The sequence below is a fragment of the Colius striatus genome, chromosome 8 (genome assembly GCF_028858725.1).
Source record: "Colius striatus isolate bColStr4 chromosome 8, bColStr4.1.hap1, whole genome shotgun sequence".
Classification (NCBI taxonomy): domain Eukaryota; kingdom Metazoa; phylum Chordata; class Aves; order Coliiformes; family Coliidae; genus Colius; species Colius striatus.
Window position 1 is genome coordinate 15,579,134 of NC_084766.1, and position 12,142 is coordinate 15,591,275.

Genomic DNA, 12,142 nt, shown 5'->3' on the forward strand with positions numbered 1-12,142 from the left:
ATCATTGTGGTATTTTACTGCCCTAAAGAGGTCAGGAGGTTCCACAGACCTGGAGACTTTGTGCACACTACCTTCTGCAGGTCACAAATTAAGATGTTGGAGAAAACCAGTGTCAGCAAATGCCCACTTGAACACTCTCCATCCTGAAATCCCTTCAGTTTGCTTTCACAGTCTGAGGATTATAAAGAAGAAACTATTGAAATGTGTTTCTCACTTTTATAGTCTTTTGTAGGAGAAAGCTACAAAGACTTCCCAAAATTTACAACTGTGGTTCTGTTTGTAGAAAAGGTGATCCAGAAAATCAACAAATACCATGAATTAACCTCCATTTTCAAAACATGTTGTATTATGGCTGGAGAGTGTAGGTTAGTTTTTGACACTGTCCCTTTGTTTTCATCCAGGAAAACCCCAAATGTGCCTGGTTGTTAAGAAGAGTAGTGTCAAAGAGTTTGCATCAGTCAGAGACAAGTAAAACAATCACTGTGGGATCTGATGCCTAAGTAACAAGGCAGTAACTAGGAAGGAAAGTAGTCTAGCAGCATTGTTGAGTTTTACAGCTACAACAGATGACTAGATTTTCCTTTGTTTAACAAGAACAACACAGAACAGAACTTCTGTGAAGTTAACAAAGAATTTAAAACCTTGAGCTATTTTAGAGGGTGTGAATCAGCAACCCTGCTGCTGTAAAAAGGTGAGAGAAAATGATCAGCAACCTGGCTACAACTTCTACTTCCACACTGCTTTTGACAATGTCTGCTGTATACTGAGTGAGTAGGACAGGTCCTCCTGCCCACTGAAGCATCGCTGCAGATGTTCTCACCCATCCAACCAAATCATTGGCTTCACCCAGTTGTTTCCTTCTCAGGCCCACATTGGACAGTCCAGGTTGGCTCTGTTGCAATGTCTGGCTCACAGAAGCTATGTAAGCGTGGCTGCCTGCTGCAGGAAGTGGCTCTGCAGGCAGCAGGATCCATGGCTCTCACACAGACCTTGCACAGAAAACACGGCCCTGAAACAGGAGTAGTATTTTTGGCAAGATGGGGAAGAAGTGGCTGTGAACCACGTGAAAGGACAGTGAAAAATCCATCAGTGCTTGTCAGCGTACCTCTAGAGTACCAATATTTTGGCCAAGCCCCAGTAATCTGTTTACTCAATGTCCCCCTGCACTTCCACTGAAGTATGAGCTTATTTCCTGTACTAAACTACCGTGCCTCTTGCGGTTAGTTATTAACTGGCTGCTGTGTTTGAAGAAGGGCTTTATTTCAGCACAAAGTGGTCCTTTTGTAATCCTAGCTTGGTTTGGTTGAGCTTTGCAATCTCCTAAGGAGACATCTTCTTGCAGTGCAAAGCAGCCTGTGCAAAATAAACGTGTGGCATTTTCTAGACTTTATTAGTATTTACTTTTTCATCAGACCAGGTGAGGTCAGACTGGTTTCCCACAACAGAGTAGTCCACAATTAAGTACAATTTTGCTGAATGCATTTTGTTAGCAAAGGGATTCCCAACCACGTGCCAACTCTTTTGGAGTTGTTTGTAGCCTCTTACACTCTGAGTGCAAACTGCACAGCCTGGTGACCAGGAGTTGCCTTAGGAATCTTGCTGGTAGGTTCAGCTTTCAGTGCAAACTTTTGTCTGTGGAGAAATTAATTTGTCATTTCTGGTATTCTCTCAGTTTCGCTTGGTTTATTTTAGGAGAAGTTTCCCAGATAAGATTAGCAAACTCTGTGTGCTGAAGCGTGACAGTAGAATGGGTGAGTGGAGGATGGAGTCTCACATCACTTCATTTCTATATGCATAAATCTGACTAAAGCAAATATCAGGGAAAAGGAAATAGTGTTTACTTGTTCCAATTACTCATGCTTTTATATTTCTTTTAATCCCCAGGCTCCCTTCTGTTAGCTCTAAGGGTATGTAGAAGCTATTTGTTCAGGACTAGGTGCTTGAATAGTCTTTATTTTTTTTTCCCTTTGAATTCTATTATTTTTTTCCATTAAGACTTCAAGTAGGTCGCAGTGTTAGGTAAGCACACGTGCAAGTCTGAAATGCCATCTATGTTTTTCATATGTTCAGATCTGGACCTGCTGAAGTGTCTTCCATCTCTACAGGGAGAAATATTTCTGCAACGTTCAGGTTGGCATCCAAACATTTCAGCAGCTGCTGCTGGAGCCTTTTGCCAGACATGTACCACTTGTGCCTTTTTTTTCACCGTACTCCTCAGTAATTTTTTTTGTGCAAGCATTGACCAATCTGTGGTATTTCCCTCCTGCGTCAGCACCCCCTTGGGAACATTCAACGTTGAGGAACTGAAGATAGAAGCTTATGCTTGCAGCCATCTGACTCCTAAGCTTTAGGTCTGGACAGTAATGAGTAATGAGAAGGGGATGCTCAGAGGGAGAAACATATTTTCTGCCCAGCCTTGTTATTTCCAAAAGCATCTTGCTGAGTTTTTACCAGTCTTCCTCATCTTGTCCAATTAACAACAAATTGTTCCATGTACAATGAACTAAGGAAACGCAGGTTTGATAGATTTATATGCTGTGCTCCTTCTTCTCACTCTTCAATACTCTCATCTTCCCTGTGACCTTTGTGTTCTTTTGATGTTTTAATTTTCCCAGTAAATCTCCCCAATCACCATCCAGTTCAATGTGGGATAGCTGAGCTAACAGCATCATTCCTCTAATGTCAACATTTATTCCTGATATACATCTGCCCATTTTTATAAAACCTAGGGTATCATCATGTATCTGCTAAAAATCATTTTCCTATTTCTTGCCTTCTTCTCCCTGAATCATATTAATGCAAAACATGACCTGATACTGGCGGATACCATGGCAAAAGTGCTGACCTAATATTCCTTGAGTTAATCTAATTTTATAAAGCAAAGAAACAACAAAAAGTAAGTAATTACAGGCTGACAAATAGAGCTGACATATGTCCTACTGAAAAGAATTTAGAGTAGTATCTCCTAGCCAGGCAGCAGGTCTTGGTCTCTTCTGAGTGAATGCGGGGCGCCTGCATACTTTCCTTTACTCGTGAGGAGTTAAAATAGAGGTTAGAGACAAATCCCTTCCCCAGTTTTGATCTTGTCTCTGGCCAAGTGCAAAACCAGCACGTGCAGAGATTGACAAGGCTCTGATTTAGGCTGCTTTAAAGGTCCTTACCCGCTTTAAAGGTCTTGATACTATTTACGTGCTCCAGTTTGTTGTCACTTGTAGCCCTTCTGATCTTCTGGAGAGAAAATCAACAACCTCGTGAAGACAGTGAATTGTCTGAACACTGAAGAGGATTTTGGGCGTACTTCTGGTTATTGAGATCTACCAGTGGGGGAACGGCCTCAGCCCATCGACACACGGCTCTTGCCGCAGCCGGCGGCTGGCTCCGCGGAGCGCCGCGGGACCGAATACTGTCCCAGGGGCTGGCGAGGGGTGGGGGAGGCGTGGGGATTCCCGCGGGGGTAGGTGTCACCGGCCTCACTGCGGATCGGGGCCAGTTTCGGGTATGCAAGGCCCTGCTGCCTCCGCAGGCTGCCGCTGAACCCAGGTGCTGCCCTCCCCGGCCTCACCGAAGCGCCCAGGCCCGGCCACGGCCTACCCCCGGGGCTGCGCGTCGCTCGGCAACGCCGCCACCGCCGCCACAGAGGCTGCGATCCCCGCACCGCCCTGCCTCGCCGCGGGCCGGGCCGTGCCGTGCCGGGCGGCGGAGGCGGAGCCGCGTCCGGGGCGGGGCGGCGCCGCGGCCAGTCGCTGCCTCAGCGGCGGGGTGGGCGGCGCGGCACAGTGCGGAGCGGAGCGGCGCGGCGCGGGGTGATGGAGCCGCGGGCCCTCGCCGCCCGCGCCCCGGCACGGAGCGTCCGCTGAGGCTCGCCCGCTGCCGCTGCCGCAGCACCACGGCCGCCCTTCGCCTCCTGTCGCTGCCCGCTCGGGAAATGGCCACGGAGCCCCCGCGGCCGGCGCCGCCCGCGGCGGGGCGCCCCGAGGGCGGGCGCGGGCGCTGCGCGGGCGGCGGGCGCGGCGAGGCGGAGGAGGCCGCGGCCCAGCCGGCGCTCGGCGCGTCCCCGGGCCCCGCGGCGGCGGCGGCGGGCGGCCGGCGGCGGGGACTAAACGGCTGCGTGCCGCTGTCGCACCAGGTGGCCGGGCACATGTACGGCAAGGATAAAGGCGGTGAGCGACGGTGGGGCGCGGGGTGGGGGTCGGCGGGAGGAGCGGTGAACCAGGCTGCCCGTGAAGGGGCTTCCCCTCCTCCACCCCCGTTCTCCCGTTTATCTGAATTCTCCCAAACCTGGTTGTGGTGGGGCGGGTCTCGCTTCAATTCTCCTCACGTCCCGTTGGCGGCGGCCGGCGGCTCTGCCGTGGGCGGGAGGGGTGTCGGTGACAGGCGCGAACCGCTCGACGGCGGTGGGAGGCGGCGGGCAGGGCTGGCCGCCTCAGGGCTGGGCGCCCACTGCCGCCGCAGAGCCCTCACCGCCTCCTGGGCTCAGTGGCGAGCACCTGTTCACCCCCTGGGTGCCGACCAGAACGTGGGGCTGGCGATGGCCTCAGGGCTGAGGAATCAGTCTGCCTGGTCAGCGTCTGTGCCCTTTTTTTGGGGGCTGACAGAGCTCACCTGGTGTGCTGCAGATGGTATCAACGCTGCCAAATTGCTTCTGGTGGTTTTCATAAGTGGTAATAGCCTGTCAGGACGGGATGAAGACGAGGACCCTTTAAACCAAAGATCTGCTGTAGTTCAGCTTCGTTTTAACAGGCACCTTTTAAAAAAATGCGAGTTGAGGTAATGGTGTGCTGGCACTCCCTATATGTATGTTGGAAGTATGCTTTGTCTAAAGGAAACCCTCAAAACCTATGGCCACTGGAAGCTTCAGGAAAATACCAAGTTACCTGCTTGGGTAACTTCTTAGATGCTTGTTTATTTAATGGAAACTAAGTCCAAACCAATGGCTAGTAAGCGATCTAATAATACAAATATCATGGGGATACAACATTTTTGAAGCACACCTTTGCTACCTTTAAAATTTTATTTTAATTCCAGATTAAGGAGCAAAATGTTGGCCCTTATGATGAAGGTGCTTTTTAACAGAGGTAGCAGTCAGTGCCAGCAAATGGCCAAGTTAATGTTGCCAAATGGCATTTCTCACCATTCTAGCACATGATGTTGGGTATAACTTCTTCCTCTGAGCCAAATGTGATGTATAGATTTATACAGGTCTTGACATGCTCTTCGAGAGTGGCTATAATGAGTAACTTTGAACCCCGTTGGTAAGAGTTATCTCTGCTGAGTGGGCCAAGGGCTGAACTTCAGAACTCCTTCAGCGCTCAGTGAGTGCAATTATAGCACTAATGGCACTGCGAGTTTTTTATCTACAGCCTGCATCCATTACATGTCTTGCTGCTGATAATCTCCACAGCAAAGTAATTAATATCCCTTGCCCCTGCTGTAACTGGTGCAATAAAGAGTTGAGGGAAGTGTGTTGTATCCTTGGAGCTGTACATCTTTCTCATTATTTATATGTCATAACATGGGGTGGGACAAGGCAAAAAAGGCTTACTTAAGGGAGGGCCTCACCTTCAGCACGTCAACTTTATTGCAGCTGCATCAAGACCATGTGAGTGATACACCATCTGTATTGTGGGTGTAGCTCAAAGGGATTAGGTAAAGTTGGTTCCGCTATATCTAATGGGCAAGACCAAGATTATCTGCAGAAGTAGCACTGTGGTTGATGATTTCATCTTAGTAACTGAGTTTTACACTGTAGACCAAAGCTGCTCTGGCATTTGCAACTTTCTCATTTTTGTAACTGAATCTTCTTGTTTTACTTCTTTACAGGTGTTGTATGTAGGAGTGCAGGCAGTGGAGATGCTAAAAACACAGGGTTATGTATAATTCTGCAGTGCTGCTCCCCATGGTGTCTTTGTTGTGAAGCTAGTGGCCAGATGTTTGGATATATGTAGTTGCTAGTAGCTCTGGTAAGGAATACCACAGACAATTTGTATGCCAGAATCTTTGAGAACTTGAAACATACATGAGGAGACCAATGTGTCTTCTACCTTCTCTGTTGCTTTTTCTGCCTTTTCCTGCAGAAGTCACCCTTCTTGTTATTTTCCATTCTGCCTTTTTCTACCCTTCTGAACCTTTAGCAGTTCAAAAGCCTAAAGCTATGATGCCAGTATGCCTTTTTTCCGGGATACCTCTGTTGCTATGCATACAACGTGGCAAATGTACCTTGAAGGTTGTACACGGCTGCTGTTAGTTACTGAGCTGTTTACTGATTCAAACTCAGAGCCTTCCTTGTTCTATCCAGCTTCCTCCTGCATGTCACTTCTGTCCTCTGCACTCAACTTCCCTTCTGTCCCCACGCACAGAGATGCAGAGGACTTAAAGGGTTCTGAAATATTTTTTAACTATTTTTTTTGTTTGGTTAAGTATGCATTAAAACTTCTTTGCATGGGATTTCTCCTCTCCTGAATAACCTTTCCATTTTCCCTTTGCTCCTTGTGACCGTTACTGCTTTGCTAAGAGAGGGCTTTAGCAGTCTCCCTGAACACACCCTTGCCCCTCAGCTTTTGGACATTACGACTGACCTTTTGTTGAATGCTATGTTCAGTAGCACTTCCCCTGCAACAGAGTAAATTGTGTGCAGTAAGTAAGGTAACAATCTTAGGTTCTGCCTTATTTCCATGGGCAGGTGGAGGGTGACAGGAGCTGATGGGATATGCCATCTTAAAGAGTCTACCACACCTGGCTGTGGTTTGGTGACTGTATCTGCAGAGAGTTAGAGATCCTCAAGCTATTAGTGGGATTCTGTAGTGAAAGGAGCCATTCTTTGCTGGTGTGACTTGCTTGGTCATGTAAATCACAAAACTTTTAACCCTGACTGTATTTTCAGGATCCAAGATTAAAGTAACACATACACGCTGGTCAGTCTTTATTATACCCTTAGAGGACAGAAGTGATCTTTTCTAAAGTAAATATTTTGTGTGTTTGTGCAGAACAACTTTTGTCTATAGTTCAGTGAAGCGAGTGGATTGGATGTGATTTTTTTGTTTGTTTGTTTAGAAGATCATATACATTTGTATTGGTTATTTTTGCAGTAGATTTGAGTTTCAGAATACTAGCAAGCTTTGCATGTAGAGCCAGAGAAAAATGTTTGTGAGATAGTTTGTTTGTTTGAATTTTTATGTAATTCTGTTGCTTCTTCATTAATGTTAAATTGCTTATTCATATGTTAAAACATTATGACTCCCTGTCTGTGCTGAAAACTCAGGAACTGTAGAACAAGCCCAAGACCAATGTCCACATGTTAGTATGATCTGCAGGTGGTGGAATCTCTGACTGTTGTAGATTAGAGGGAAGGTTAAGGAGTTCTCATCTTCGTGGTGAATGTTGAAACATGAGTCTTCGGTTGCCAGACCTTCCTCAGTCACAGTTACAGAGTGGGTGTTCTACTCCATCAAGAAAACCAGAGGATGAGGGAACTTCAGACAATGGCAGGTTATATTAAACTCTTCAAGTAATACTTATCAATCCGATAGTGTATGGCTTTTACTTCCCAGAATATTTTCCTGCACTTTCTACTTTGTAAATTATCTATTTGTTTTATCGTCCAAGCCAACATGCAGATTCTGAGGAGTATGTGTTTATAAAACCATTTTTAATGTTGTGATCATTAACAGTTCACATTTAAAACACGTGCTGTTCAAATACTTTAGTGGGGGGGAGAAGAAGCTATTGTGTCTTGAAGATGTTGTGATAGTTTACACATTGTTGTGTGGCAATATTTTTCTAGTTCTGGAAAGTATACAAAATCCAGTTTCCAGCAGGCAACGTGACTTGAGAGCTGTTTTACGCAAGTTGTTAAAACTACTCTTTGTTTGTTGGCACAGCTAACTAATGAAACAACTTTTCTAAGCCTGGTGGCTGTTTTAAAGTAAATATCTTAGGCTCTCAAGATTTTGTTTAGTTTCCAGGACTGCACAACAGAGTCCATTCAGAGATAATGCTTTCTAAAAGGTGAAAACACAATTGCTGTTAAAACTGAGAACTCTTTTTTGGGACACTGAGCTTCTGGCTTGTTTTATTGTGTTTCCTCAAGTGGTAAGCTGAAGATGGAACTTATTTTGGATACAGTTGACATTTTTTGCTTTGCTTCTAAGCAAAATAAATTACCATCTGCAAAACTATCAATAAATTCTAGCAGAAAATTTCTTTTCCAGAAATGTGGTTTTGTTTTTCCCCTTGCAACAGTTGATGTTGAAATTTAAAGCGCATTTCACCGGGGTGCAGCTACTTTTCTCCGTTCTTGCCCAGATCCATTGTTTGAGTATCCTTAGATGTTCAGTTGCGTTTCTTAGGCAGCTACACAACAATATTGATGGCTGAAGAGTCATTAAGGCTGTTTGGGGGAGATATTTTGATTATTTTTTTTTTTTAGTGCAGGCACAATGAAGTGTGGTTACCTGGCTGAGGTGAAATACTATGCTGTGATTATGGATGCTACAGGTAGTAGCATCTGAGTAGCATGGAGTGCTATAGGGGTTCCACTGTAGTAATACAGAAGTGCTCTTTATACATCACCAGTGTACAGATATATTTGTAGGCCATATATTTCAATGAGTGACATATTTAATATATTTAATATTTCATAGTGACATATTTCAGCTAGTGACAAATGCATGAAATTTGGTACTAACTCCTTCTTATTGTGGGAAAAACAACTGATTAGTTATTTTAAAGAGTGTGTGTGTGTGTGTGTAATCTTCCATAGTTGAATGAATGGGGGTGTTTTTGGTGGGGCTTGTAATGCCAAATCACAGTTCTGTTGTAGTCTTGAGCAGAATTAGGCCCAGGAAATCATCAGATTGCTAAAAAAAGAGGAATGCAAGCAAACTTCTGCTAAGGGTTTTGTGTAGGAGCTGCCAATTTCAGCTCTACTGCACACCTCCTGAAAGCAGTACAGCTTTGCAAATAGGCTGTCACTGATTGTGTATTTGCCATTTCTGAAGAAAAAAAATAGCTGTATCTCTTAAGCCCTGAAGGAAATGCTTCTCTTTTAGGGATACTGCAGCATCCAGATGGGACTGTCTTGAAGCAGTTGCAGCCACCACCTCGAGGTCCCAGGGAGCAGGAGTTCTACAACAAGGTGAGAGTCCTGCAGCATACTGGGAGCTGGCTCACTATGTGTAAAATGATGGACATACTTCCTGGAGAAATATATCCTTGCTGTTGCAGTTGGGAAGGTGCGGCCTAAATATCTGAACTGTAGGTCACAGACAGCTCTCTCGAGTTATCTTTGTGCTGTCTAGAACTTTCTAGTCTTTGAGTGTCTCCATGCCAGATATGCTTCACTCGCAGGATTTAAGCTTGCTTATTTGCTCATGGGACAGTGGGGTTTTTCATAGCATCTAAGGGAAAGGCCTTGTATTATCTCTATCAACGATTAAAGAGTGTTTGATCCTGTCTTTCTCATGTTGCCATGTCTTGGAATTGGTTGAATCTAAGTTTATAGCATGTCTTACACTTCTGTCCAGCCTGGTTCATTGCTAGAAATATTGTTCTTTTCACTGTATTAAAACCTAGCTCCTTTAAAAGGTCAACAAAATGTGTAGCTCTCCAGTTATTTTCACTTTGGTTTGTTCATCTTCAGTTTGCCTTATCAGTAACTTAAATAACATAAACCAGGAAGATCATTGCTTATTGTCTTACGAGGGTAGACTGTTTTTAGAGCCTTTCTTTTACTGACCTACATTCCCCTGATAGTCACGTGTCTTTCTATATCAGCTTGATATGTCATCTCTTTCCATGACTTACTAGGTACAAAGACCCCTAGAGATCTTCATGTAGAATGAGAGAGGACTCTTGAGACCTTTTTGTTGTGGTGCTTGGTTTTGGTTTTCTTTTGGTTCTTGTGGGGAGGTTTTCGTGTGTTGATTCCCCCCCCCCGAAGGATATTGATTTAAATTGCTGAAAGACCTTATGTATTTTGTGGAAATGTCTTGGGTGAAAACAGACTAAGCAGCGTGCTCTAAGGGAATAATGTGTTTGCATACTAACATTACTTGATAATGCTTGTGATGGGACTGCTAGACAAAACAGCAGCTCTTCAGTTAGTAGGGGCTCAACTGGAGATGGTTAAATCTAAATGTAAATATTTTTCTGAGGTTTCTCAGTGACTGTCATTTAGATGAGGTTAAGAAAGATGCAATCTAGCCTGGGAGGTAACTCCTCAGTAGAAAGAGAAAGCTTCAGCAGACTCCTTTGAGTGCCAGGCTACTTACTTACTCTTCTGTGAAATCCTAAGATACAGACAGCAATGTGCTATCACTGTCTAAAGCCAGCAAGTATACGGGGTGAGCTTGAGCATTGCTTAGACATGAACCATTCACAGCACAGGCTTTATCATTTTGCCCATTGCTTAGCCTCATGTGACATGCTGTGAGCCAGACCCTGGGCAAAATTGTTGAGAAAGAGATGCCTGTTAGTGCCCTTGTTACCATACCATGTCCTGGAAGAAGCTGGGTCTGAGTCAGAGTAACTCACAAAGTTAGCGTCAGTTATGTCTTCTAGGGCCTCACCAGATGACTCCCAGTGTTGATTTTTTTTTTTTTGGTTATATACCATTTGGGAAAGGATTTGGGCAGCTGTTGAAAAATAATGGAGAAGAGGACGGGCATATACCCAATTAGTTGTATGTGGAGTAGAATGCCCTTCTGTGGGGGAAGGGGAGCAGATGTATGTTGTATAGGTGAAAGTACAGGAGAAAGGCCTTGGGGATTTGTCACTTCTGGATGATTAACTACTATGATGTTTGCTCTCGGGTAAGAACCACATGATGCAGGGTATAGACACCTAAGCACTGCATATGGTTGTTGCAAGATGAGGATTACTGTGGATTGTGAGTTTCAGTGCAAGGTCCAGTTTCGTGTACAGCTTGAGCTGATACAGTGGCTTGTTGCTGCCAAGAAGGAAAGATCTTCCTTCACATTATTACCATTTACTTTGTTCCATGCTGGTACTTTTTGGACATCATGAACTGATATGACTTGTTTAAAAGATGGCAAAACTTGTTTGATTTGGTAGTTGTCTGTCAGTTTTGATGATTAAACTGAAGCAGGGGGAATAACAGCAAGACTGCCATGTTTTGGTGACTAAGCTCAAAGTGTCTTGTGGTCTATAATCAAAGAGACATTAATGCCTTGGAGCAGTCTAATGAGCCTCCAGATAATGGGTGAAGGAGAATTTTGCCACTTAACGAGGAGTTGTTTACAAGACAGTGGGCACAGGAGATGGTGAGAAACAGTATAGAAATTAAACAAGTGAAACAGGACCGATGAATCCCAGGCATTCATTTTGTCAGAACTAGACAGCAGGTCCATTGAGAGGATCACACCAGAGTTATGCATTAGTGTGTGTGGATTAATTGTGACTTCTTTTTTCATTTCTATACCTATTTTTTCATATATGCTTATAGTTGTTTTGCCTGTAGTAATAAATCAGTTACTCCTTCCTTTGCATGCTACGTTACCCTGGCCTGAATTCAGATTAATACCCCAGTACGTGGGACAGGGACAAGTCAGGTTTTTTATTTAAGGGTAAAACAAACCTCCTTGGCTGAAATAATTGAGAACCTTGGTAGTTATGGTAGCAAGAAGATGAGCATGTCTAAGTTTCAGCTACATAAGTCAGATGGAGAACAGATCTGAGACTGAAGTCTCTTCAAATAACCAGCAATGGCAAGTGGTATTTCCGCGTGCAGTCTCAGAAGCTGAAGTGTGCAGGGAACGTGTCATGATGGAAGATAGTGAGGCATTAAGAGACAGGTTTGTCTATAACTCTGATATATTTTAGCTAGTACCAGGTAGATGTGATTTTTTTTATCTCTACAAAATGGTTTCTGAAACTACTTGATTTGCCTTCAGCTAGATGTGTGAATGTGACAGAGGGTCATAGTCTGCATCAGCAAATCAGCAGAAATTTTTTTTTTCCCCTGGTTATTGGTGCTATTTTCTCTTGAGCACGGAGCTGAGTGCTGACTGCTAGAGCCCAGACAAAATGTGCTTCTGTTTTGGAATGGAAATTTGAGCAAGACGCTGTAGGGCAAAATACTAATAGTGATCTGAAACCTGCTCAGAAGTGAGTGGTAACTGGAAGT

General features: G+C 44.5%; 1 protein-coding gene across 1 annotated transcript in view; it reads left to right on the forward strand.

Annotated features, from left to right (window-relative positions):
- Nucleotides 1-3,766: 3,766 nt before the first annotated feature.
- The window catches only part of IPMK (inositol polyphosphate multikinase), a 41,344-nt gene continuing 32,968 nt past the window's right edge, over nt 3,767-12,142 (forward strand). Inside the window, exons 1-2 of the mRNA XM_062000856.1 lie at nt 3,767-4,160; nt 9,048-9,133. Coding sequence (XP_061856840.1) covers nt 3,926-4,160; nt 9,048-9,133 — 321 coding nt within the window. The 5' untranslated portion in view covers nt 3,767-3,925. The remainder of the gene's footprint in view (nt 4,161-9,047; nt 9,134-12,142) is intronic.